This window comes from Muscardinus avellanarius (genome assembly GCF_963383645.1).
Source record: "Muscardinus avellanarius genome assembly, chromosome: 7".
Taxonomy (NCBI): Eukaryota; Metazoa; Chordata; class Mammalia; order Rodentia; family Gliridae; genus Muscardinus; species Muscardinus avellanarius.
The window spans coordinates 80,578,221-80,605,128 of NC_137793.1; the positions used below are offsets into that span (position 1 = coordinate 80,578,221).

Consider the following 26,908-nt stretch of genomic DNA (forward strand, 5'->3'; position numbering starts at 1 on the left):
ATTTCCCAAAGCAGGGGCATATTTACAAAATAAATGCCTGTCAGTTTTTATGACTGATAGAAAAGGTCATTTTTCTTTTTTTAAGGACTCAGTCTGCTGTCTCTTAGCTACCCCACTTGCTCCCTAGGTGTTTTCTCTTGCTTTCACCTGGAATGGGAATAGATGGTCACCAACACTTCCTCACCATACCCAGCCCATACTAGATTAAAATTAAAAAGTAAACTGCTGTAGGTAAATTGACAGGGTAAGTGTTGGACTTGGGCTGGTTCCTTTCCCATACAGTAGGTCCCTGGTTGTATGTTCCCTTTAAATTTACTTTCTGAATAGTCATGTCTCTTGTGATTGTTCAGCATGTGTCCTACAAACTTGCTGAAGGTGAAGATTGTTTGTCTTGGTCTTTGCTGTCAGTACTTAGAATAGCGTCTGATGGTGTTTTGAAATATCTGTTGTTATAATAAACGAACTACACAAGCCTTCCACTTGAGGGATTTACTGCTATCAAGAGGAAATAGATACGGAAAAAAATTATAAAAAGAGGATAGTTGTATCAATAGTGTGTACTTCTGATTCCTTTTGAACTAAGAACCAGAGTTAGGGTGGCAACCCCAACAAGCTGGTCCTCCGTGCACAACGGACCCACCTTTACTCTTATCATTTATTGTTGAAGATACTACCAAGGTAGAGCCAGGAGCTGAACCTCCAGTAGAGGCACCTGCAAGTTTCCTTAGTTTCTGTCCTGCTGCGTTGTGGATACTGTGGTTTTCTCAAGGAACTCTTTCCCCTCATGGTATAGCCAAAAAGGTGTTTAAAATAACACTTTTCCCTCATAACGACGTGACTGAAAAGCTTCTGGATTTTCATTTCTTATTTGGAATCTAGAACTTGAGCTCCACGAAGGTGGGGTATTTTGTACAATGCAATACTTCCAAAGCCTAGGAGCATTGCCTAGCACATACTATGAAAGACCTTTCCTCCTTGAAGCTCAGCCTATCGAATTTAGGATTTAGGAACGTAAACTTTTTTTAAAAAAAGTTTTACCGTACCACTCACAGGTGAGGATATTCTGCAAAGTATTGTTAGTTGTCTCGGAACAGGTTTTGTCTGCAAGGAAAAGCGCGTTTCCCCAAACACAAATCAAAGGCTGTTTATTAAACCCTGGATGCCCTATTTCTAGCTTCCTGGATAATTGTGTCTCTAGACTCCATAACACAAGAAAGGCAATGCCGCGAAGCCAAGTGAGGGCAGCACCCGACAGCCGGCTTCAGCAGGTTTCGGTATCTTTTGTCCACTTCCGCTCCTCCCAGTCTCCGCACAGGGGCGGGGCCGGCGCCTGTCTGGCCGGAAGGGGCGGGCTCAGTAGGCTCGCACTTCCGGTACACTGAAGGGGCGGTCTTGCTAGTGGTTCTAACCCGAGGCGCGCGAGCGGGCTGGATGACATCACCGAAAGCAGTGGGCGGGGCGTGAGTGGGTGCGCTTGCGCAACAGGTTGTTTTTGCTGGTCTGGAGCTGAGTGGGTTGCGAGGGTCCTACGCAGAGATCGGGCGGGATTTCCAGTGTTGTAGCGGGACGCGGGGGACTATCCGCCTTCCCAGCAATAGGCAGGAAACCGGAAGGAGTTTCCGAGCCCGCGAACCAGCAGCGGAAGTGGAAGTAGCACGTACGTGGGGTCCGCTGCCGCATTTAAGTCACCAGTCACCGGTGTCAGGTGTGCGGTATATGTGTTGGAGGGACACAGTCTTTCCACAGCCCTTGAATAACTGCTAAAAGGAAAAGCAGCAGTAGAAATTAAAACACAAAACTGCAGTTTTAGGTCGTTTCATTTATACTTATGTCTTAGGTTGAGGTGGTTGTTACTCTACATTCTAGTGTATGTTCAGTCAAATTGCTATTACAGCTCTTCTCCTTGGCAGATGGAGAAGGAAGTTAGCAGATTGGATCCCAGAGCTCTGTTCCAAAGGGCAGTTTTTTGGGGTGAAATGTGAATTTTGCCAGATACCATTCCTATCTCTTCTCTGATCTAAACTCTTAAGATTAGAATATGATATAAAAATTGGCAACAGGCAAAATTTAGAAAGTAGAGATAATGTATATCTGGCTGTAAGGTCTTATTTGGGGCACGAATTTGGGACTACGGGAGAGCAAATTAACCAGACAAATGAAGTAGCATTGGTGACTTCATTTTGTCTGGCCTGGGTGAGCCCTCCAAATTAGAGGAAGGACAAAATAACTTTGGGAAGATGCAGTAAGTCATAATGGGAAGACTGGCTGTTGGTAGGTTTCCTAGTGTGTCACTGGTTGGTGTTAATAATCTTCTGCTACTTTACTTCTAGGCTTTTCCTCGGTGTCTGGAGCTGAGATGTGACCTAGGGAAGGGAATTGTGGTTAGCTAAGGAGGCCAAGCTTGCTGTTGCTTCCAGATTGCATGTCAACACTTCCAGATCCCATGTCAACACCGAGCCCTCAGCTGTTGGTGGCAGTTGCTCAGCAGACCCTCGGCCTGGGAAAGAGAAAGGGTCCACCTCGAGCTGCCTGTCTTCATCTAGCTGGAGAGGTGCTGGCTGTGGCCCGGGGACTGAAGCCAGCTGTGCTGTACGATTGTAACTGTGCAGGAGCATTGGCGCTCCAAAACTATCTGGAGGAGCTTCAGGGGCTGGGCTTCCTGACTCTGGGACTTCACATTCTTGAGATTGGAGAAAATAGCCTCATTGTCAATCCTGAGCATGTATGTCAGCACCTGAAGCAGGTGCTGCTTGGTACCATAGCCTTGGTGGATGTTTCCAGCTCGAAACCTCATCCTTCTATCTGTTCCCTGGATGAGTTTCAGGACTTGAAGGCCCTGGTGGATACGATCATCACTCATTTGCAGGGACTGCAGAGGGACTTTTCCCTAGGAGTTTCTCACAGCAGGCTCCATTCCTCAGACTGGAATCTCTGTACTGTATTTGGGATCCTTCTGGGCTATCCTGTCTCTTACACTTTTCATCTGAACCAGGGAGACAACTGCTTAGCCCTGACACCACTACGGGTATTCACGGCCCGGATCTCATGGCTACTAGGTCAACCTCCAGTCTTGCTCTATTCCTTTAGTGTCCCAGAGAGCTTGTTCCCGGCCCTGAGGGCCATTCTCAGTGCCTGGGAGAAGAACCTCAGAACTCAATTTAGGACTCAGAATGACTTTGCTGACCTCAGCATCGCTTCTGAGATAGTCACACTGCCAGCTGTGGCCCTCTGACTTTAAAGCTCCTCCCATGTAGAATGTATTCAATAAATAATCATAACTGGTTTGGGGATGTCAAATAGGAATCATTTCAAGTGCCAGTAGGACGCTAGGGAAGGATGCTGTAATTAATTAATTGGCTACATTGTGAATGCAGATAGGTGATGGTAGTGGTAGCATTGATAATGTCAGTATCAATTAATTGTTTATATATTAATTTTCACTGAATAAGAGACAGAAGGAGAGATGGTGGGGAAAAATAAAAGGTGTGGAGAACAAGCAGTATGCCTTTGTGATAGCCTACCCTGTGTGGCTAGAATCTTCTAGGAAAGGAAAAGGACTGAATGCTTCTGCATGTTTTTGGGTCTCCAACTAAATTTTACTAAGGAGAGCATTCCAGGATGCTTAAGTTTCATGCTTAGATGTGACATTTAGGAATAAGCCAAAAGTTCCAAGGAACAGTTTATTTACAGTAGAGTAAAAAATAAAAATGTTAGAAATCCCTACTCAGTTGAAAGGAAAACCCAAACTGTAAAGTCCCCAAATCTTTTGTGAGTATTTCATTGCGTTACTTGCTTCTGATTGTTACTGCAAGCAGCTGTCACAAGTTACTCAGATCCTCAGATTGTATTTGTTGGCCAGGAACACTGCCAGAGCTGTAGCAATCAACACGATCAGCACTGGGAACCACTGGCCACATTGCCTCTGTGTGGAGGGAGAGGAAGACAGTTGTGAGTCACTTGGAGAAAATATGGGCAAAAACAACCCTTTCTATTCCAGCCCAGTGAAAGACCTCAGGTTATGGGCAGAGAAAAAGCTTTTTACTTTAGTGTCTCTCCTACTTTCTATCACCTCACTTGAGATAAAAACCACTTTACTAGTTGTCTCTATCCCAGGAACCATCCAGAAGGGCCAGATGTATAAATGCTGATAGGAACAATTGAGGGTAGAAAATATCTCAGCAAAATTCTATTATTCTCAACCCAGTGTGGTGGTGCCTCACAGTATCTGGGAGGTGGAGATAGGAAGATCACAGGTTCAAAGCCTGCCTCAGCAACTTAGACCCTGTTTCCAAATAAAATATAAAATAGTTCTGGGGAGTATAGCCCAGAGGTAGAAAGCCTCTGGGTTTAAAATAAAATAAAAAATTAAAAAGGCAAAATAGAGCTGAGGGTGTAGCTCAGAGATACAGTGCCCCTGGGTTGAATATGTGGTGCCAAAAAAATAAAAATATTCACTTTACCTGTCTCAGTAGTTTTGCTCCCCACCCTATCCTTGGCATTATGCCCACAATACACTAGAAGAACACCCTTTCATACTGAGCTAATACAGGTTGAGTATCCCTTATCTGAAATGCTTAGGACCAGAAGTGTTTCAGATGTTGGATTTTTTTTTAAAATTTTGTATTATTTGCACAGACTTCGCCAATCAAAATTCCTAATAATCTGAAATTTGGGACTTTTTGAACATCATGTCTATGCTCCAAAAATTGCATATTCAGAAGATTTCAAATTTTGGATTTTCAGATTAGGGATGCTCACCCTGTAGTCAATCTCTCGGGGCTCAAGGGCTCCATGAAAGTTAGGCCTGGATGCATGAGCCAGTGTTTTCCTGAGTGCGGTACTGTTGGCATAGTAGATACCAAGTACAGGATGACCAGTCATGGGCTAGAAAATTTATCTGCAAAACTTGACTAAAAAAGGAACCATCCCATGATCACTTGGGGCTGCACAGGAGGATGGGCCTTCTTACTCTGGGAGCCGGTCGCTGTCTGTGGTTCAGCTCTTCTTGACAGTGCTGTAGCTTACGCAAGCAGGAGAGGTACTCGTCACTGAGGTTGTCTAACTCTGAATGCAGTTCTCTGCACTGGGGAGAATATCACCAAGGTCATCACCACCATTCTGTCTGGGATAGAACTCAGGGAAGGGAGACTACCCTGAGGAAGGTATTCCTTCACTCATCTTGAATGAACCATTCTCCCTTCCCAGCCTTCCTCTGGGATTCCAATTTGCCTTCCTACTATCTCACCTGGTTCGTCTGGAATGTGTTCATTTAAATGATTGGTTGCACTGCATATATTACATTTTATACATGTAAATGCTTTCATGTGACAGTACATGCAAGTGCTTTCTAAATGGAGATACAAAAAAAAATTAAGTTCTTAATGCACAAAGGACCTGGAAGTGATTTTAGTGCAAGTCTCTTTCCTGGGAGCTAGTTCTTCATGAGTGCCTTCAGGGATAAGTGTTTGTATGCACACAGGAAATTTCTTGCTACTTAAAAGATACTCTGAAGCTTTAATATAGTCAATGTGGAGCAAAGTTTGAGAAGTTAATATGTTTATCCCATGTGGTACAGATGTTACATAGCTTCATAGTAGAGCCCTTGGCTACTACGCTTGAGGCCCTGGGTTTGATCCATAGCACAGTAGAAGAACAAACAAAATGTTTATCAAATGCTTTTGAGTTTAGGTTGGCTTTCTAAACAGTAACTATTTAATAAAACCCTGAATAGGGTTTGGTATAAATAAGGGAAAATAGATTGACAAGTCAATCCAAAAGCGAAGACATTTTATGTAGGTACATGAATCCCTGTGGTCATCCTATCACTATTTAAACTTTGAAATCTCAAATCTCTGGCTGCTTCCCAGCAGTTTGCCTGCTGCTGTGCGTGAGCCCCTCATAATCCTGGGTCAGGCTCTCACCTCCTTCTCCTTGGCCTGGAGCTGCAAATTCTTCTTCTGCAACTGGTCTTGGAGATGCCAGTCTTTCTCCTGCCCAGCGCCCTCAGGCTCCACTTCACTGTGGGAGGGCTTTGCCTGATCTAAAAAAGCAGCCAGATTCTCAGTGATAGTGAGGAAGGGCCTTTCACTGCTGGAGAACCCGGAGGAGTGGGAGAAGGGGAGGAGTCAGGAAGGACCTGTGCTTTGGCTAGACAGAATGGAACAACATTTTTTTTTTTTTTTTGTCTTAACTTCCATTTGGACCTGCTCATCCTGGACAAACACCTGGAATTTGAGCCCTTTGAGAGCAAAGTTGACATCTTACTTTTCTTTGTATTCACTAGTCTTGTCTTATACTTTTAGTGAATATTGAGTAGTTGAGTTTCTTTAGTTGTATGTCACATATTTTCTGTTTTGTGAGGTAAGTTCGCTGAATGCTTTTGTGTAACTCCTTTTATATCCTCATTTCAATATCCTGGAAATGCCAATTATATCCTAGATTTTATCTAATGTGGTTAAATATGGCTTTCAGTCTTACCCTTGGAAAAAAGAGCTATGGATGAGGCATCAGAAGTTCTGAATTATATAAAAACAAACAAGTTCTGGATGTGTGTGTGTGTGTGTGTGTGTGTGTGTGTGTGTGTGTTTGTGTGTCCGGGGATTGAGCTCAGAGACATTTTACTTTTGAGTTAAATCCCCAGCCCAATTTTATTTTTTATTTGGAAATGGCCTCACTGGGTTGTGGAGGGTCTCACTAAGTTGTTGAGTCTGTCTTAGAACCTGCAATCCTCCTCTCAGCTTCCCAAGTACTGGGATTACAAGCATGCACAACCATGCCTGGCTCTGGATTCTTGTTTTAGTTCTATCCTTACTTTATATGACCAGAGACACCTTCAATTTTTTATCCAGACTATGTGGGTATAATTATTTCTGTCTTTTTAGTATTAAACCTCGTGATTGTAAGGAGAACATAGAGGCCATGCATTGTGGGTGAGGAGCTATTGCTTCCACTGTATACATGATGGATTCCTCTCAGGAAGCTTGAGCAGCAGATCAGAGCTAGAGTGAGATAACACTTGCTACGTGGTTTGGGGCTGGGAAGTTGGATGGAACTTGGAAAGTCAAGTGTGTAAAAACTGACATGAAATCCTGTGTTCAAAATCAATTTATTGAAATATTCAACATAGACATAAGTTTTCAGAAAAAGGAACCCTTTTTTTCCACAGTGTATATATATATATATATATATATATATATATATATATATATATATATCTCAGGATAGAAGGTTAACTACTTCAAGTGTCCTTAGGGTCAATGATCAGTCCTTAAAAGAGTCCCGTACAGTCCTGACTTAACAGACTCCCAGTACTGGGTAGGACTTCAAGAGCTCAGGTAGTCCATCCCCTTGCTTCTAGGCAGGCAAGGAAAGAGCACTAACTTAGAATTTTTGGTAGTAAATATGCTGACCTTTCTTGAAGAGTTTCTCCTGTTCTTGAAGCTGTAAGGATTGACTCTGAAGCAGACCTGGAGGAAAACACAAATAATTTGTACTAGCAGATTTACTGCAAAGCGCCTCTTGCCAGACCTTTGCTTAGAACCTTAATTGTTAAAGATGCTCTTATCTCTTATGGGTTAAATTTTGTGCCGCCAAATTTATATGTTGAAGCCATAACCTCTAGTCTGAGAATGTGAGGTTACTTGGAGATTGAGTCTTTTTTGGTGGTAATCAAGTGAAAAAAGAAGTCATTACGGTGGACCCTAATCCAGGTAATTTTTGTCCTTTTAATAAGGGGAAATTTGGACACAGACATAGGGGAGAAGTTGGCTATCTACAAAGCCGAAGAAAGAGGTGTGGAATAGATCCCTAAGGCCCTGGGAAAGAGCAGGCCCTACTCATTCTTGCATTTTGGACTTCTAGCTTCCAGAACTGTGAAGCTATTTCTGTGTTTCAAGTTCTCCAATGCATTGTTCTTTGTTACAAATATAGTTTCCTTTTGTTTCTTCCTACCATGTATTTATCCTCCAAGTCTCTGCTTGAAATGTTACTATAGAAGAAAAGCTTTCCCAGATGGCCCTGTATAAAATAGTTACCATTTTCCCTTTAACCCACCTTTTTTCTTCATAGCAATTATTATGACTTGACATATATTAATTTTTCACACATCAGACTACTGTGGACTGCACATTACTTAGAATGTAAACATCACAAGAGAAGGAACTATCAGTTTCATTTATTATTCTATCCTCAGTGCATATATTTAAGGTGCCTGACACTTAGTAGGGGCTCAAAAGATGCTTATTTTCTGAACCATGGCTTTTGAGAAAGGTCTAAGTAACACATTTATATACATAAGAAAAGAACTACCCTAAAAAACCCAGTACTTAAAAAAAAATCTGTAATTCTGATAGACATGCAAGTAGTTGTCATAGGTATTGAAAGAGAAATGTAGAAGGGAAGAAAAAGAATAGTTGCTAACATATGACCCGTGAAAAATTATATAAATGGCCACACTTTATAAGAAATGGTCTGGAAATGCACAGAGGTAGGAAGATACGCCAGACTGGGGCCCTGGCCACTCCTCTGAATGCCTTTTGTGGGGCAGGAGCCTCAGGAACACTACAAAGCCCACCTGTGCTTGTTTGAAGATCTGGAAAGGAAACTTACTCTGCAACTGCTGTACTCTGGTCACCAGGGCAAGTTTCTCCTCCTCTGACCTCTTTATTTGATCTGAAAATGAAACCATGCAAAACAAAACAGAAGAACCCAGCTTAATGAGCTTAACACCTCAGTGTGGCAATTAGAAATAGGAACTTCTTATCGGTGGCCACTGATAGGGGCCAAGTGGAAGTTACTCAGTCTCCTGCTTGTCCCAATTCCGAAGAGGTAAACCAGCCCCCACATACTGCACATACAGTGACCAGAGGTGTGCACCAGTATGTTGGGTCTTGTTAAGGGGTGTATTTATACACCATCTGGTCCTTTCTCAGCTGACATAGGCTGTGACTGGGAGATCTTCACTCGTTGTGTTGGAACTGAGATTTCCTTTTCAAGTTAGGAATGTGGTCTTGACACTTATGACTAATATGGGAGCAGCTGCAATCTGGCCCAGAGGGATGGGCTGGGGAAGAGAGCTCATACAACAAGATCCTCTAGTGCAGTGAAATTAATTTTCATCTTGGATGATTAAAATAACCCTGCCTTTCCCTCAAGGTAAAATGAAATCATAGGGCCCAGCAAACAAATGAAGGCTAAAGCTGTCTCTCCACCCAGCTTCCTTTCTCTGAGCTCACTGTGCCATGGTTCTTATGCTCTGTTGGCCTCCAAGGAGAGGGTACCTCGCAGGTCCTGGGCATCCAAGTTGCGCAGGTCTCGGTCCCCTTGCAGGCATTCGATCCTGGCCTGCAGTTCCTGGTGCTCATTCTTCAGAAGCCTCAGGGCCTGACTCATCTGTGAGTCTCTGCTGTCTGCTCCCTGCAGGGAGTGAGCAGGACCACAAAGAAGCAGGTCAGTGCCCGGTGGAGGATGGACAGAAGTTCCCATGGAAGAGGAGGATTATGAAAAATTAGAGAATTTCAGAAATAGAAGGAGTGCTGGGGAACAGGGACTTTCTTCTTTTCTGTTTTTCACCTTTTTAAACTTTACATTGGTCTTTTGATATTCACGAGGAACATGTTCTGACACCTTGATACATGCCCAAATAAAGGCATACCAAGTCATAACTTTTCTGGATGTTTCTTTTTCTCTTCTCATCCCAGAACTATCTAGTTGAGGGGATACAGCAGGGAAGTAAAGAGGTTTTAAAAAACCACCTTCCTAAGAATTGTCTGTCTGTGTGTGTGTGTGTGTGTGTGTGTGTGTGTGTTACTGGGGGTGGAACCCAGAGGCTTTCTACTTCCGGGCTATACTCCCAGACCTATTTTTGGAAACAGGGTCTCACTAAGTTACTGAGAGCCTCACTAAGTAGATGAGGCTGGCTTCGAACCTGTGTGATCCTCCTGTCTCTGCCTCCCAAGTGCGGGGATTACATGCGTGCGCCACCACGCCCGGCTCTAAGAATTGTCTTGTAGTTAGTGGGAAGAAAAGAACAGCAGAGGTTGTGACATGCATTTAGATAGAATCAGTACACTAGATACTTGGTTTATTGGCATGAGCGGTAGAGATATCTTTACACTGAAATGAAAACTGTATTTCAGAACCAAGCAGTGAGTCTGATACACAATGAGAAGTGAAGGAGGAACTGAAAGCTAGATGCTCTCAGCTGCCTTTGGGGCCCACGACCCAGGATCAGCTCCTCTTATTCCCGCTCCTCCTCTCCCACCCACAGTACCTCGTACCTGCAGTTTAGACTGAAGCACATGGAGTTGGCTCTCCAGCTCTCTGTGCTGGGTCCCTAGGACCCTCCAGTCCTCCTTCAGAGCTTCGTACTGGCTCCTCCACTCTTCACACTTTTCCTCTGCCAGGGCTAGGGACCTCTGAAAGAGATCAGAGAGAAGGGATTCTAGTGGAGGCCTCTCTCCCAAGGCAGTGGCTCAGCAGAAAAATTGCAAAAGCACATTGTACCCCCCCCCTCCATTTTGTGTATTTTATTTTATTTTATTGTTGCCGAGGACTGAGCCCAGGGACATTCTATCTTTGAGATGGGGAGCCTTTTTATTTTTTTTCTTTGAAACAGGGTTTTGCTAAGTTGCTGAGGGTGTTGCTAAGCTCCTAAGGCTGGCCACAAATCTATAATTCTGTCTTAGTCTCCCAAGAATTGGGATTACAGGTGTGCACCACCATGCCTGGCCATTTATGCATTTGATATTAATGCATGCTAGGTATGTTTGATGAGATTCCAAAGCATTGTGCATTCCTGCTTCCCAGAGCTGCTTGGGGTCCCCAGCCCCAAGAACTGCACAGCACCCCACCTGTGTGCTCTGAAGTCGCTGCTCTGCACTCATTTTCTCCTCCAGGACTTTTTGCAGTGACTCCTTGACCTTCTGCTCATAGCTGTTCTTCTGGTCTTCCATCTCCAATAGCACCTTTTTCATTCCCCAAGGGGAATATTTCTGTAAATTTGATGCAGTTCAACAAATACACATTAAATTTCTGTGTGCCAAAATCTGAAATGGGATAAAGAAATTAAAACTTGGCCCTTGTCCCCAGGGCGGATATACCAACAACCTGGGTTAGGGCTGAACATGGAGTCCCTCAGGCGATGTGGGAGGTGCGTGTCAGAGGATTTCTGTGCATTTTCCCTTAGGCCTTCTATAGGCTTTTGGAATCCAGCATGTCCAAACAACTCATCTTTTTAGATCTGCATCTTTCTCCTGGGCTTCCTTTCTCAATGACCAGCATCACCACCCAGCCGGTCTCCCACACCCTACACCAGGGAGTCATCTTTAATTTCTCTCTCCCTTTCTTCTAGTATTTAGTCGGTCACTGAACCATGTCAAGTCAGCTTCCTGAACAGCGCATGCTTGTCTTCTCTCTGTCCCTACGGTTACATCTTCAATTCAGACTGTAATAGTACTATTAAGTGAGATAACGCAGTAGTCTCCCTATCTCCAAGCTTTGTCTTGCTTCAGAACCTTCTCAGTTAGCAGGTTCTTTCTAACATGCAAGTCAGATCATGCTATTTCTGTTGTTAATCTTGCAGTGGATACTTGGTGTCCTAATGCTCAGGACTGAACTGATAAGACATGGCTGTTTTAGAGTCCAGGCTTTTCTTCTATGCTACCTCTGCCCAAGCTAAACTGCCGGCAGGTCCCCTAAGCACTGTGGGTTTGTCCTCTGCCACTGCCCAGAGAGCTTCTTTTGGCAAGGGCCTGCTTATCCACCCCTTTCTTCCGGTTAACCTCTCCTCATGCTCAAGATTCAGCCCAAGTATCATCAGTTCTGAGAAATCCTGTCTCATCCCCCAACTCCTTATGGGTTATGTAGCTTTTCTTAGTACTCATAGAGTATACCCCGTTCCATTGTTCTACTCTGGTGTCTCCCTTACTAGATGACAAACTGCTTCACAGCAGAAGGAAGCATGATGTTGCTGCTTTAAAAAAAGTCACTATGGCCTCAGGGATCTGAGAAATACCTAGTAAACTCAATTGGTGTTGTAAAGTGAGTGCGTTTGCATCTTAAAATTTCTCCTGGCTTCAGGATCCAGAATGAGATGGCAACAGATTTGTAGAATCACTGGGATTGTCTTCCCCGTGCCTTTTGACTTCACACCCTCTGTTTTTGGAAAAGCCAGGCAGCATTTACTGTTGATTCTTACCCCGTGGGCAAGCAGTGGTCCAGATAAGGAATATGTAGGCATCAATATGAATTGTTTCCGTTTAACTTTGAAATTGTCCAAAAATTAAATGTGAATAGGTCTTATGTTTTTGAATTTTCATTTAAAATCAGATCCAGGAGTGATTGGTTGAGGTCATACATGGGGGAATGTCTCAGTTATTGGATTTAACCATGCTGGTCTCTGTCCATTTTCATTCCCCACTGAAATGAAATAAACTGGTATTCTGTTTTATATGTCAGTCTCTTAACATGCTTGATTAGCATTTTTTTTACTTTACAAAGGAACCTAACAAAGCAAGTCATATTGAAACAATAGAATTTGTGGACCAGGAAACTTATAAACTATATGAATTATCCTCCTGCAAGACTCCAATTATGCAATCAATACTACCTTATCTCTCTAACTCCAAACTCAAATGTGAAAGCTGATTTCTTTCCGCTTTTTGTAATTCAAGATAAGGCCAAATAGAGATTACTGAAGCTGGGTATTAACATTGTAGAAGAGGCAAGAGTCACACTTTACTTTCTTCTAGAGGTTACTATTAGGAAAAAATTGTCCATGGAATGGAAATTATTTTGCAAAACTTCTTTATAACTTGCAACTCATCCATTTAAAGACTGGGAGCTCTGAAGTATAGCTGGGTAGTGTGAGTCTTTACCAAGAGCCTCTCTGTACAGTTTGGGGTATTTTTAAGGTTCCCCTGGAGCTGGCAAAGTATTAAGTGTGGAGATTCCTTTCCAGGATGCAAAAAGAAGGAAACTGGAAGAAAAAGGGAAGATGGATATAATAATATGGCAAAATAGGGACCAAAATAAAAATGGCCAAGCCAAGCCGGGCATGGTGGTACAAGCTTGTAATCTTAGTACTTCGGAGGCTGAGACAGGAGGATCGCAGGTTCGCAGACAGCCTTAACTACTTAGTGAGGCCTCCACAGCTTAGTGAGACCCTGTTTCAAATAAAGAATAAAATAGGGCTGAGGGTGGAGCTCAGAGGTGGAATGCCTTTGGGTTCAATCTCCAAAAGATGAAGAAGGAGAAGGAGAAGAAAGAAGAAGAGGGAGAAGAGAGAGAAGAAGAAGGAGAAGGAGAAGGAGAAGGAGAAGATGAAGAAGAAGAAGAAGAAGAAGAAGAAGAAGAAGAAGAAGAAGAAGAAGAAGAAGAAGGAGAAGAAGAAGACGATGACGGCCAAGTTAGAACCGAGTAAGAATAGGTATGTTAATCTCTACTTGGTAGCATTTCTAGAAAGAAGATCTGAATTCAAACATTCTTCTCATTTAATTCTAGATTCATGACCTGGAAGCATTCTTCAGAATACTTACTTGGGTACAGGTATAGAGCTGGTTTTCCAAGGACCTTAGTTTGCCTTTCAATTTGTCTTCATTAAGCTGTCCCTGGAGCAGATGGGAGGAATTAATAAGCTTAGGCCAAAATATAATTCACAAAGAGAGTAACTCTGTATTCCCAGCCCACTGCTCAGCACATAGTCAGTGCTCAAACAATATTTACGCAACTGAATTCTTTCAAGAAGGTAGGAAGGAGCAAAGATGAAAAGAATGTTTGGGAAAGAGGAGGAAGGGAGGCTGAGGCAGCAGGACTGCAAGTTCAAAGTCAGCCTTAGCAACTTAGTGACACCCCATCTCAAAATTAAAAGGGCTGGGGATATAGGCCAATGGTAGAGAATCTCTGGGTTTGATCTCCAGCATTGCAAAACAAAACAACCCAAATATTTTCTTTCTCTGGACTAAAACAGGGTGAAATGAGTCAGACTGGCTTCCAAAGTTTTCTTTTTACCTTGAGGTACTCTAGTATGGGACCCCTGGAAAGAAATTTTCTAAGTGGTTTCCTTCTCCCTCCTTACTCCCCCCCCTTTCTCCCTTTTTCTCTTCCCCTCTCCCTCTCCCTTTATTTTGTAGTATTGGAGATGAAAAAAGGAGCATTCTACCTCTGATATACACTCCCAGCCCTATTTTGTATTCTTTATTTTGAAACAGGGTCTCACTGAGTTGCAAAGGGCCTTTCTAAGTAGCTGAGGCTGTCCTTCAACCATGATCCTCCTGTCTCAGCCTCCAAAATGCTGGGATTACAAGCATGTGCCACCATCCCAAGCTCTTTCTCCCTTTCTCTCCCTTCCTTCCTTCCTTTCTTCCCATGTCTAGGTACTTCTGCATTGCTCATCTCTTCTCAGTCTTGTGCCTGTACTTTACCTGTAAAATGTAGGCTAGTAAAGTTAAAGGGCCTCTCTTCCCCTGGGAAATATGTATTATTTTTTTTTTTATTTTCTGTTATGGGCTAAATGTTACCCCCCCCCCCAATAATTTATATGTTGAAGTTCTATCTCCCAGTACCTCACAATGGGAAAATATCTGGAGATTAGGTCTTTAAAGAGGTAGTTAAGTTAAAGTGAGGTTATTAGGGTGAGCCTTAATTCAACATGACTGGTATCTCTATAAAAAGAGGAGATCAGGCCGGGCGTGGTGGCGCACGCTTGTAATCCCTGTGCTTGGGAGGCGGAGACAGGAGGATCATGCAGGTTCGAAGCCAGCCATGCTGGCTTAAGAGACCCTGTTTCCAAATAAAAATATAAAAATAGGTCTGGGAGTGTAGTCTGGAGGTAGAAGGGTTTCAAGGAACCCCAATACCACAATAAATAAATAAATAAATAGTTTAAAAGTAAAAAAAAAAAAAAAAAGAGGAGATCAGGACACCAGGATATTCCAAAGGAAGACCAGGTGAATGTATGACCATCTGAAATCAAGGAGTGAGGCCACAGGAGAAACCAACCCTATTGCCACCCTGAACTCAGATCTAGTCTCCAAAATAGTAACAAAAATGAATTTCTGTTGTTACACACACCCAGTTTGTACTACTTTATGATGGCAGCTCCAACATATGGTTATCCCTCGGTACCTACCAGAATTGGTATCATAGCTCCCTCCCCTCCCCAGGATACCAGCATTTCATGGATGCTAATTCACTTATATAAAATGGTGTAGTATCTGGGCATAGTGGTGTAGGCCTGTAATCCCTGTACTTGGGAGGCTGAGCAAGAGGATCACAGGCTTGAGGAGAGCCTCAACAAGTAGTGAGATTCTTATCAACCTAGCAAGACCCTGTTTCCAAATAAGAAATAAAATCAGGCTGCTGGAGATGTAGTTCGATGGTAGAATGCCTCTGGGTTCAATCCCCAGTACTACCAAAAAAGAAAAAAAAAAAGAAAAAAAAAGGATGTATTTTGTCCTCCTATTTATTTATTTGTTTGTTTGTTTATTTATCTATTTATTTTGCAGTGCTGGAGATGAAACTCAGAGGCTTTCTACCTCCAGGCTATACTCCCAGACCTATTTTCTATTTTATTTGGAAACAGGGTTTCACTAAGTTGCTAAGAGCCTCACTAAATAGCTGAAGCTGGCTTCGAACCTGCACAATCCTCCTGTTTCCACCTCCCAAGCACTGGGATTACAAGCGTAATCCACCACGCCACGTAATCCACGTGCCACCACGCCTGGCCCTCCCACATATTTAAAACCATCTCTAGATTGTACACAACATAAATGCTATGAAAATCATTGCTATACTGTATTGTTTAGGTGATAATGACAAGAAAGACATAAAAACAAACTTCCCAGATTTTTTTTTCAATTATTTTTTATCTGAGGTTGGTTGAATTTGAGGATGTGGAACCTATAGATATGGTAGGCCAACTGTACTAACACACACACACATACACACACACACACACACACACACACACGACTGAAGATAAGAAATTCTGTAAGAAAGCAAAAAATGGAGAAAGAGATATTAAAACAGGGTGGGGGCTTAGAGCAGGATAACAGGACTTCCCAGAAAGACATATTCTATTTATTCTAAACTAGGTCAGTCTAATAGCATTTCCTTTTCTTTTCTCTCTCTCTTTTTACTTTTGTGATGCTGGGAGTTGAACCTAGGACTTATGTATGCTAGGCATCCAGGGGCATTTTGGACATTATAAGAGAGAAGCAGATCTCAAGGCTGAGAAGGCGAAAGGTGAGCGGGAAGGGCCACCTTTTCAGCTGTCTTTCAGCGGTTCAGCATTTTAGCTAACTACCTAACAGTGTCCTTGCTGCTTTGTTGTCTCCTCCACCCATAGACTTGTCCCTTTTTTATAGGTAGAGATTTTGTCCTTCCAGCCTTCAGTGTTATTTCTGTCTATTTGTCTCTCTGTGGGTGGGAGTACCATCAATGGCAGTCAGCAAGCTTCCTGGAAGAACGGCCATGGCCTTTTCAGCAGTAACTGGTTTTCATATTTCTTCTCTATTTCCATCCAGGCCCTGTGGGACATGGGCGAAGTCTATGAATTCCACATCTCTCTAGGCCTGGGATGCTGTGGGCCCCCTCAGTCAGCCAGCCTGGATTTGCCCAAGCCTTTTAGAGATTCCTGTCTATAACGGTCTGGGGGCAGAAGAGGGGCCTCTGTTTTGAGGTCTGCCTCCCTGGATGAGTGTCAGGGTGCCTGGGGAGGCAGGAAGTGGTATCTCACAGCTCCTGTTTTGATCTTGTTTGGCTGATTCTTCTAACCATGGGGGCCAGGGGTGCCCCCACCCTTGCTGCTTCCTGTGTTACTCAGCTGGGCCTTGCAAAAGCAAGAAATGTAGCCAAAAATAATTTCTTCAAGTGCCTCCTGCTATTAATGTTTTTTCTCAATGTCCCATGAGAGAGAGAGAGAGAGAGAGAGAGAGAGAGAGAGAGAGAGAGAGAGAAAGAGGGAGAGAGAGAATGCTAAGAATCTGAAATTTGGCATCCACAATAACCACAGGGATTTGGTGGGACAAATAAAAACTGGACAAACACTTCCACTCTTTGGACCTTGTATAACTGGTAAAATGGATGCATTCCCCAGAGTGACCTGTTCCTTTTCGGGCCACAGGTCCTGAAATCGATAGGCTCCACACCCACCTGCCCTGGTCCAGATCATCCAACTCCATGTATTTTCTTTTGTCTAACCTCATACTTTACAGAATGCAACCAAACCCACCAAGCTTAAGGATTATGTTATTATAGTTTGGAAAAAACATGGACTCAAGGCAATATTAAAAAAAATTCTCCAGTCCTCCATCCTTTTTGGATAGCTCCTTTCTCCCTGTTTTGTAGTATGGCTTTAAATCACTATTCTGTCTCTTCCAACTATTTTTGTATTTTAGCCTAACCCCAGATTACTTTTCCATCCGTGTTGCAATACAGACAATTCATGATAGTCCTTGTGGTGAGGATGAAGGGCCACCCAGGTCTGGGGCTTGAACAAAATCTCTTGTCCACAGCTCTGCCTTCCCAGACTCCCCAAGGCAGGCTCGAGAAAGTTGCCGCCAAGTTGTTGCAAATGGCGCGTGTCTTTTCTTGGCCCGAGCCCCAGTTCTCCCCACAGTGAAGCCCAGCACTATGGTATGTGGGAAGAAGTACTTCTTAGAGGCCTGTTGCTCATCTTTGAGACAGTCACACCCCAGGAGCCTGCAGCTCAGAGGGAACAGTTACCCGCAGTGGGAAAGGAGCAAGGTGAAGGCCATACACACCTGGTCTGAGGACGTGAGCTCCTGCTTGTGTTCGGTTTTCCCCTGCCTCTGATCTGTGCCCCAGAAATGCCACCACCTCACCACAGAAGCGCCGGCCCACAGCTCATCTGTCTGCTTGGTAGAGCATGCTTAAGGCTTGCGGCCAATCCCCTGCTGTGCTGTCATCTCAAAATCTCTTCCACTTTGCAGATCTTAAAACCCCAAAATGCCATTTTCCTATTGCCAGAGGTAGAGTTTTCTCTACTGACTGAGCTCTTTCTGCTCTGAAGGTTGGAGCCAGCTCTGGGTTCTCTGTAACACTCCAGGGCCTGTGGTGTCCAAAAGGCCAGAGTCAGCTTGCAGGCGGAGGCAAGAGAGGGCACTAATCCTTGGGGTTCTAACAGAGGGCTGGCTGTGTGCTTCTTTGCTCATAAAGCTGGAGATTCAAATTATAGAGGCCAAATGGAAAAAAATAAAGTATAAACTGGGCTGGATGTCAGAGTCCTAGTTCTGGCCACATTCATCCAATTATTTTTCCCAAATACCACAGACTGGTGCTGTCCTTTCACTAAAGTTGAGGCTGTCATGGGAGGGATAGAGAGTTGAATTGTCTTGTTTTGGGAGAAGCAAGAGCTTTCAACTGAGCAGTCTGAAGCTATTTTTCTTAAAAACAGGAAGCTAGAGGCTTAGGGTGGGGAGAAGAAGAGAAGGGTGAAGACTGGGAGGGGTGAGAAGAAAATAAGGAGAAAACCACAGCCTGAGGAACTTCTGCTCTTAGATTGGAGCAAGACAAAATGTTTCTCTATTTATTTTATTTTATTTCATTTTATTTTATTTTGATACTGGGGATTGAACCCAGGGACATTGTACTCTGGAGCTGTACCCTCAACCCTTTTTATTTTGAAAATTTGAAACAGGGCCTGTCTCAGCCTCCCAATCACTGGAATTACTGGCATTCTTCACTGTGCCTGGCTCAGAAATGTCTCTTAATATGTCTTCCCCATTTCTACCTGACTTGCTCCAACTCAAATTGCTGAGTGTGGCTTACCTGGGCTGTTACTTGAGTCTCCACCACCCTTCCCCTATCCAGAGCCAAGTTCTTGTCAGAGAACCTGTTATATACAGATCTGATCATTCACTTAATTAATTACTTGTCGGGGTGGTGGTGATACTGAGGCTTGAACCCAAGGGCATTATACCTCTGAGCTACACCCCCAGCTCTAGGTTGCTGAGATTCTCTATGTTGCTGAGACTGTTCGGGAACCTTATATCCTCCTGTCTCAGCCTCCTAAGTACTGGGATCACAGGTGTGCAGCACCATGTCCAGACTGACCATCCACTTTCAATTCCATTCTACAGATTGAGCTCCTTTTAAGGTTGGGCAGACATTGATAAATGTAGGACTTTAAACCTGAATAAGGCATAGTTGCATTGCTACCCAGTTTCTTGTCTGTAGTGGTGTTTCTCAAAATGGGCATGGCATGCATTCTCATGGATCTCTGAGACTGTGTGTGTGTGTGTGTGTGTGTGTGTGTGTGTTTCCTTTAAAAAGGGTTTATACCTTATTTAAGAAAAAGTCCTATAGCTGTGCTTGAGGCCCTTTCTGGTACTACTTTGTTAAGATCCCTTCATTCCAGCCTCACCCAATGTCCTGGCACACCTCGGCCTGCAATCATTCTGATCCCTTCATCTTGTACACCCTTCTCCCTTCTGCTCTTTATTTCACCATTATGGCTCTCCTTCAATACTGGTGAACTCCTACTCATCCTTCGGGACTCAGCTGAGATAGCCACTTTCCTGTGGAATCTTCTCTGTTCTCTTGTCCCTGTATCAAGTTGCATACTTGCTATCATAGCCAAATTACACTGTTTGGGAATTATTTATGATGTCTATCTCCTTCTGGCTCCACTGTGAGCTTCTTTTTTATACTTTTATTGGTGCAGTATAGTCTCACATCATAATATATTCATAGTGATAGTGGCATAATGCACACAGCACTTAGTGGTGAGCTCCTTAATAGTAAGGACTTGATTTCTTTTTGTTCCTGAAGCCAGGGTCCAGTGCAGAGTAGAAACTTATCAAATGTCTTTTGAACAAATGAGTGAGATTATCTTAATTTAGCTCAGCGCTGGAAACCACCTGGCATAGCTATCAGCCTCAGGCTCCTACTCTGCCTATGAAATTGACTTTCATGCAAGCAAGAGCTCTGACCGTAGGCCCCCAAATCCAGGTTCAATAACTGATGTCAGCAAGAAGGGCTGAGCGCTGGAAGTCTTCTTCTTTTTTTTAAAAATCACTGTAAAGTCTCATCCCTGTTCCAACACCCACCTGTTACACTTTTCTGTTGAAGCACGAGCCATTTTCCACATAGGGTGAGATGTTCTCAGGAGCCCATGAGGTCATGTGCCCTGTGTCATTGCGCCTGGTGCATTATGCTCTGCTGGCATCAGTCTGCTTATACCTCCCTGAACATATGGGCTTCAACACGGTGTCTGAGGACACCTGGGAGTTTTTTGTTTTGTTTTGTTTAGTAGGGTATTGAACCCAGGGGCATTCTACCTCTGAGCTATACCCCCCAGTCCTATTTTTTTCTTTTTTTCTTTTGAAACAGAGTCTACTAAGTTGCAGAGGGCCTTACAAGTTTCTGAGGCTGGCCGTGAACCTGCGATCCTCCTGTCTCAACCTCTTAAGTACATGTACTTTAACCCAAAGAATGTACTGCAGCAGAATGAATTTAGAGCAAATGTGAGAATTCAGCTGTCATTTGTTGTTCAGATAGATATTGAAAAGGGTTGTAAATTTCTTGTTTTTAAAAATATAGGGTGTGGCCAGGCGTGGTGGCGTACGCTTGTAATCCCCGTGCTTGGGAGGCAGAGACAGGAGGATCACACAGGTTCGTAGTGGGATTATAGGCATATACCATCATGCACTACTGAAAATATAGTTATTTTTCATAAATATATGTAATTTAGGGTAGGATGTGATATGATACAGTATCATTTTAAAATTCTTATTTCTAAATGTTTTAATTTTTTTTTTTTTTTTTTTGGTGGTACTGGGGTTCCTGGAAGCCCTTCTTCCTCCGGGCTACACTCCCAGACCTATTTTTTCATATTTATTTGGAAACAGGGTCTCCTAAGCCAGCGCGCGGCTGGCTTCGAACCTGCGCGATCCTCCTGTCTGCCTCCCAAGCGCGGGGATTACAAGCGTGCGCCACCATGCCCAGCTAAATGTTTTAATTTTGACATGGTAAATTCTAATATGGCAAATATGAAAAGTTCTTTGATATTTTCAATAATTAAAAATAGATTATTATAGCCGGGCGTGGTGGCACATACAGCATTTCGGGAGGCTGAAATCGGAGGATCGCAGTTCGCAGACAGCGTCAGGTACTTAGTGAGGCTCTCTGCAACTTAGTGAGACCGTTTCAACATAAAGAATAAAAGCCGGGTGTGGTGGCACACACTTGTAATCCCAGCATTCGGGAGGCTGAGACCTGGAGGATTGCGGTTTGTGGACAGCCTCAGCTAATTAGTGAGGCCCTCTGCAACTCAGTGAGACCCAGTTTCAAAATAAAGAATAAAAAATTGGGCAGGGGGTGTAGCTCAGAGGTCAAATGCCTCTGGGTTCCATCCCCAGACCCTCAAAAAAAAAAAAAAAAAGAATAAAAATAGGGCAGGGGTGTGGTTCTGAGGTCAAATGCCCTTGGGTTCCATCCCCAGACCTGCAAAAAACAAAACAAAACAAAACAAAAAGCTTGTAAAGAAGTCTTGAGATTAAAACTTTTTTGAAGAATCATTGCATTGAACTATGCCATGCTTCTAGATATTTCTCTATACTGTATCTTCTATCTAGAATATTGTTCCTGCTTGCACATTTGCTTAGTAAGTGCTTATATGCATAGAAATATTTCACTGGCTCTCATCTTCTCTGGAGTCATTCATTTTTTGTTGTAGTCCATTATACCCTGAAAACATTTATTTCTCTTTTTCTTTTTCAGTACTGGGGATAAAACCCAGGGGCATTCTACCTCCAAGCTATATCCCCCTAGACCTATTTTTTATTCTTTATTTTGAAACAAGGTCTCACTGTGTTGCAAAGGGCCTCAGTAAGTAGCAGGTAGCTGAGGCTGTCTGCAAACCAGGATTCTCCTGTCTCAGCCTTTCAAATGCTGGTATTACATGTGGGTGCCACCATGCCCAGCTTATTTTCATATTTTTTTAGGCATCTGCCTCCCTTACAAATCCAATAGTACTCTAAAAGCAGGAGACCTGCCTAAAGAAGCTGATAATTTTTAGAGCTACCCCAGTGCTTAGTAGGAGGAACATGATCTGTGAGTACCTGTAGAGTAAATGTACTAAGATTAGAGCCTTGAGCCAGGCATGGTGGTGCACACTTGTAGTCTCAGTACTTGGGAGACTGAGATAGGAGGACCTTAGGTTCTAGGCCAGCCTCAGCTACTTAGCAAGTGAGACCCTCTACAATGTAGTGAGACTTTGGTTCACAATTAGAATGAAAAATAGGAGTAGGGGTATAGCGAGGAGGTAGAATGTCTCTGGATTCAATCCGCAGTACTGAAAAAAAGTGGGGCCCTGAATTTTAGTTCTAGTTCTGCCACTAACTAGCTGTGTATCTTTGGGTGAGTCACTCAGCCTCTCTGAGATTCCATATCCTCTTGGGTAATTAGATCAGATTGTCTCTAAGGCCCTTCCCACTCTGACATTTGTGTCTGGGCTGAGTACTGAGTATAGGCTGGCTTGGATGAATATTGGTGTGAATCCTATACAAAAATAATTGATATTTACCATATTCAGTAATATAAATTATACTAGGACCTTCCTTCTTTTCTTCCCACAAATTAAAAAATGGGCCTTCTTGAAGATTTTGGTTCTGGGCCTTCCCTTGGTATGCAGCAGCATGGCCTTCAGTTGATAACCCATGTATTTTTTATGACCTGTTGACCTCTAGGTCTGAGCAGCTTCCTTTTCACCTCCTGTCTCTTCCCAGCCAGCTCACTCTTTAGTAATAAGACAAATCCTCCTCCTCCTCCTCCTCCTCCTCCTCCTCCCCCCCTCCTCCTCCTCTTCCTCTTCTTTCTCTTCTTTCTCTCCTTCTCCTTCTCCTTCTCCTTCTCCTTCTCCTTCTCCTTCTCCTTCTCCTTCTCCTTCTCCTTCTCCTTCTTCTTCTTCTTCTTCTTTTTGCAGTATTGGGAATGGAACCCAGGGGAATTCTACCTTTGAGCTACATCCCCAGCCCTATTTTCCAGTCACTTTTTATTTTTGACACAGGGTCTCACTGAGTTGTGAAGGGCCTCGCCTAAGTATCTGAGGCTGTCCACGAACTGAGATACTCCAGTCTCAGCCTCCCAAATATTGGGATTACAAGCATGCGCCACCATGCCCAGATCCATTCCTTCTCTTGCTGGATTGTGTGGAAAGAAAATTAGATGGGCACAAATAGAAGCCCGTGAGCTTTGCCATAATAAAGACTTTATCCCCTTACCTTCCAAGAGCTATCAGAGGCCTGAATTAGGGTAGACAGCAGGTCCTGGAGAATCACCATTTTCTGTTTTAGAACCAGCTCCCTTTGTAGGGCCTCCTAGGGGAAAAGTACAAGAGGGTGAGATTAACCTGGCGGAGGGGGTGGGTGAATGGAGAAGCTGAGCAGAGAGGTTGCATGCTACTTACTTTGAGGTATTCAGAAAGCTGGATGATTTCCTAAAGAGAAAGAAAAAGGGTATTCAGAGACTTTAGGCCCTGGAAACTGGAGCATAGACCCAAAGCCCAGACTAGTTGTGTAGAGCTGACCTCTTCAGTATCCCCTAGCCACCCAGGAAGCAGATGTCTGACACTCAGCCTGAGTGTGTCCTAGAACACCAGAATGTCAGAGCTTAGATACCACCTGATCCAACCCCTTCAAAGTGAGATTTTCTTACCTTATCCAGAACTGCAACTCCATAACTGGGAAGAGAAGGAAAAAAAAAAAAACATTGACAATGACCAAAAGAATCATACAAGTCAGGAGACAGGGAGTTGATTCCTTCTGGGATTCCTTCTGAACAGCCAGTAGGTTGGGGAAGGGCCTCTTCTTTTTTTATTTAAAGTGAACATAGATATTCATTGTGTTCTCTCTCCACATACTGGGTAAAGATATTCAAGTAAAGCTTAGAAGAGAGGAATGGATGAGATGTGAGGGAGTCAGGGCTAGGAGCATGAAAGGCACTCACTTGGTTTGCTGACTGGCATCATTCTTAATTGTTGGCTGTGCCTCTTCTGTCTTTGTCTGAGTGCCTGAGAGATGGAGGATAAGGTGGTTCAGGACCAAGGGAAGGAAGTGAAGAAGGCAGGGAGGGACAGGGACTCTACTGCTGATATGCTGGAATTCTCTGCAGTCTCCCTGAACCAGGGAGCTCTGCTCTTACCCCGGTGGTGTTTATGTGGCTTCTTGGTGGAAGAGTCTTGTGGCGGGAGGGCCCGCGCCTGGGAGGAGGGTTGGTCAGCTGGATCCCGCTGGATGCTTGAGGGAGGATGATGCTGGGTTGGGAAGTCCTCAGAGTCTGACCCTGCCACCTGGAAAACAAGTGAGGGATGCTGAAAGCCACTCTCCAGCTCATCAGGAAGTAGAACCAATGATCATGTCTAGGTAGATTGTGTTCCCCTAAATTCAAATGTTGAAATTGTAACTCTCAGTGCACTGGTATTTGGAGGTGGAGCCTGAGCAATAATTATGTAATATGTCAGGTGGAGCGCCCATGAATGAGATTAGTGTCCTTATGACAAGAATCCTGAGAGGTGTCTTTGACTTGAGAAGTCTCGGTCTGTCTTGTCTTTCTCCTGTCTGCCATGTGAGGATAAAAGGAAAAGGCTAGGCGGGCGTGGTGGCGCACGCTTATAATCCCAGCACTTGGGAGATTGAGACAGGAGGATCGCACAGGTTCGAAGCCAGCCTCAGCTACTTAGTGAGGCTCTCAGCTACTTAGTGAGACCCTGTTTCCAAATAAAATATAAATAGGGCTGGGAGTGTAGCCCAGAGGTAGAATGGCCCTGGGTTTATACCCTGCCCCAGTAACACACACACACAAAACAAAAAAAAAAAAAAAAAAAAAAAAAAAGAAAAAGGCTATCTGCTCACTAGCCAAGAGTGGTCTTAACCAGATATAAGACCTGCTGGAACCTTGATCTTGGACTTGTAGCTGCCAGAATTGTGAGAAATAAGTTTCTGTTTTTTATGCCACCCCAAAGAGGGTAACTTTTTTTTTTTTTTTGTACTGGTGATTAAACTCAAGGGCATTCTACCTCTGAGCTATACCCCAGCTCTTTTTTTTTTTTAAAATGGTCTTGCTAAGTTGCTATGGCTGGCCTTGAACCTGTGATTCTCCTGTGTCAGACTCCCAAGTACTGGGATGATGGGCATGCACCACCATTCCCAGATATGGTAATTTTTATAGCAGTCTGAAATATCACTAAGGTAATATAATATTTCTAGTCCAAAAGCCCACAGTAACCCTCTCAAGCCTGCAAAGCTACAAGACTGCCCCTTTTCTTGCTCTTTCTTGTCCTAGATAATAGGAATGGTCCTCTTCATGCTAGGCAAATGGAGAGAGCTAGCCTTGTGTCAAATCGTGCTAGTTAGAATCTCTTATTTGGTCTCAGCCACTTATGCAGTGTGGTGATACGGAAAGAGAACTGATCCCAGTGGGGAGTAAGAGATGGTTTGCTGGCTGAGGCCATCTCAACATACCATTTGTTTTTTGTTGTTTTTATTTTATTTTATGTATTTATATTTTTGGCTAACACTGCTCCTTCCTGGGACAGACTAATGGGTCCTCTGTAAGTTACACGATCTTAGAGGATTTGTAATCTCACAGGCCTTCAGAAAGCAGAGATAGCCTGGAGAAGCCAGAGAAAGCTTCCTGGACCAGATGAGGTCTTAGCTAAGTGAATTTAGTAGAACTGTAATGGTGCAAGAGAGAGATGAGTGGATGCAACAGCCCCACAGAACAGAGGACAGACATGTGTGAGTATGCGCATGTGTTTTGGGAGAGTGGGTGTCAAGAGTACTGGGTGCCTGGCATATAATAACCATTCTGTGAATATTTGATGAATGAATGCTGTAAGATAGTGGTAGAAGATGTGTAGAGATTATCACATTTTAAATTGATACTAGGCATTAGCTATGAAATAAAAAACCCTTTTTCTCTCTTAAAAGGCAAGTGCAGAGAGAGAGAGAGAGACAGAGAGACAGAGAGACAGAGAGAGAGCACAATAAAGAAACAAAAGCACCAGAACCATTTTGAATGAGTAAGCCGCTAATAGAGACTTTCTATATGACTGGGAAAAAAGGACTTCATTTAAATCACTCGTTAGTGACCCTGACCCCACCTGCCCCTTGGTACTCCTCTATTCCACCCAGAACCACGTCCCTGGACATGGCCCACCTGCTGTCCGGGGAAAGAGGTCCTGTTGGCACAAGACAAGGGCTCCTTGAGGACGGCTGCCTGGCCTGTCTTCCTGGAGGGAACTTGCTCCCTGGCCCACGGACGCCGAGCCTGGCCTTTCTCCTCCACCTCCAAGTTCCTCCTCCTGCAGAACTGCAGCTGCCGTGCTCTCTGGAGCTGCTCTCTCCGCTGGGTCCTCAGCGCCTTCCCCACCTGGCGGCAAGTGGTCACGTTGGGACGGCAGCGGCGGCTTTCACGGGTCTCCTGCCGGCGCTCACACTTGGCCTCGTAGCTCTCAGCCCACCGGGCCAAGCCAGGGGAGGGCCTGGGGTCTGGGCCGATCATGATGACCTCCAAGCACCTGTTGTGCTTGGCTTCCAGTTCCTTGAATAACCTCCTGGATCTGCCAAATGCCAAGAGGGAGGAGCTAGAAGATGGGCAGAAAAAATGACTATCTCCCCAGACCAGGGGGCAGAAATAGCACAGGGCTCCATCCTGTGGGCTGAAAACTGAGGATGCAGTGGTTTCAATTGGGAGCTAAGACTCCTGGGCTCAATCAGTAATGAACTAACAAAATCTAATAAAAGTGAATCCCTGCTTTTCTTTAGCCCATATTTCTCCTCCGTGAAGTGGAAGGGCCTGTTTACCACTTCTTCCTTTACTGACCATCTCACCATGCCTCCACGTCAGGGGAACACGAGAAAAAAATGGATTAAAATTGTTTATGAAC

At 43.9% G+C, this 26,908-nt stretch overlaps 2 protein-coding genes across 3 annotated transcripts; one reads left to right on the forward strand and one right to left on the reverse strand.

Annotated features, from left to right (window-relative positions):
• Positions 1-2,422: 2,422 nt before the first annotated feature.
• On the forward strand, positions 2,423-3,232 carry LOC308264831 (UPF0739 protein C1orf74 homolog; the record flags this gene model as incomplete). Its single annotated transcript, XM_080698358.1, has 1 exon — positions 2,423-3,232. One exon carries the CDS (start codon positions 2,423-2,425, stop codon positions 3,230-3,232), a length of 810 nt encoding a protein of 269 aa, XP_080554484.1.
• A 597-nt stretch (positions 3,233-3,829) lies between these two features.
• TRAF3IP3 (TRAF3 interacting protein 3) lies at positions 3,830-26,523 on the reverse strand (the record flags this gene model as incomplete). Of its 2 annotated transcripts, none has more annotated exons than XM_080698963.1 (15): positions 3,830-3,922; positions 4,970-5,083; positions 5,922-6,040; positions 7,410-7,466; positions 8,608-8,670; positions 9,279-9,414; positions 10,278-10,415; positions 10,851-10,991; positions 13,536-13,607; positions 23,244-23,339; positions 23,429-23,458; positions 23,677-23,701; positions 23,968-24,031; positions 24,163-24,310; positions 26,239-26,523. In XM_080698963.1, 15 exons carry the CDS (start codon positions 26,521-26,523, stop codon positions 3,830-3,832), a joined length of 1,581 nt encoding a protein of 526 aa, XP_080555089.1. The 2 variants fall into 2 exon arrangements, with proteins under 2 accessions (XP_080555089.1, XP_080555088.1); XM_080698962.1 differs by having other exon boundaries at positions 26,179-26,523.
• Between the last annotated feature and the right edge of the window lie 385 nt (positions 26,524-26,908).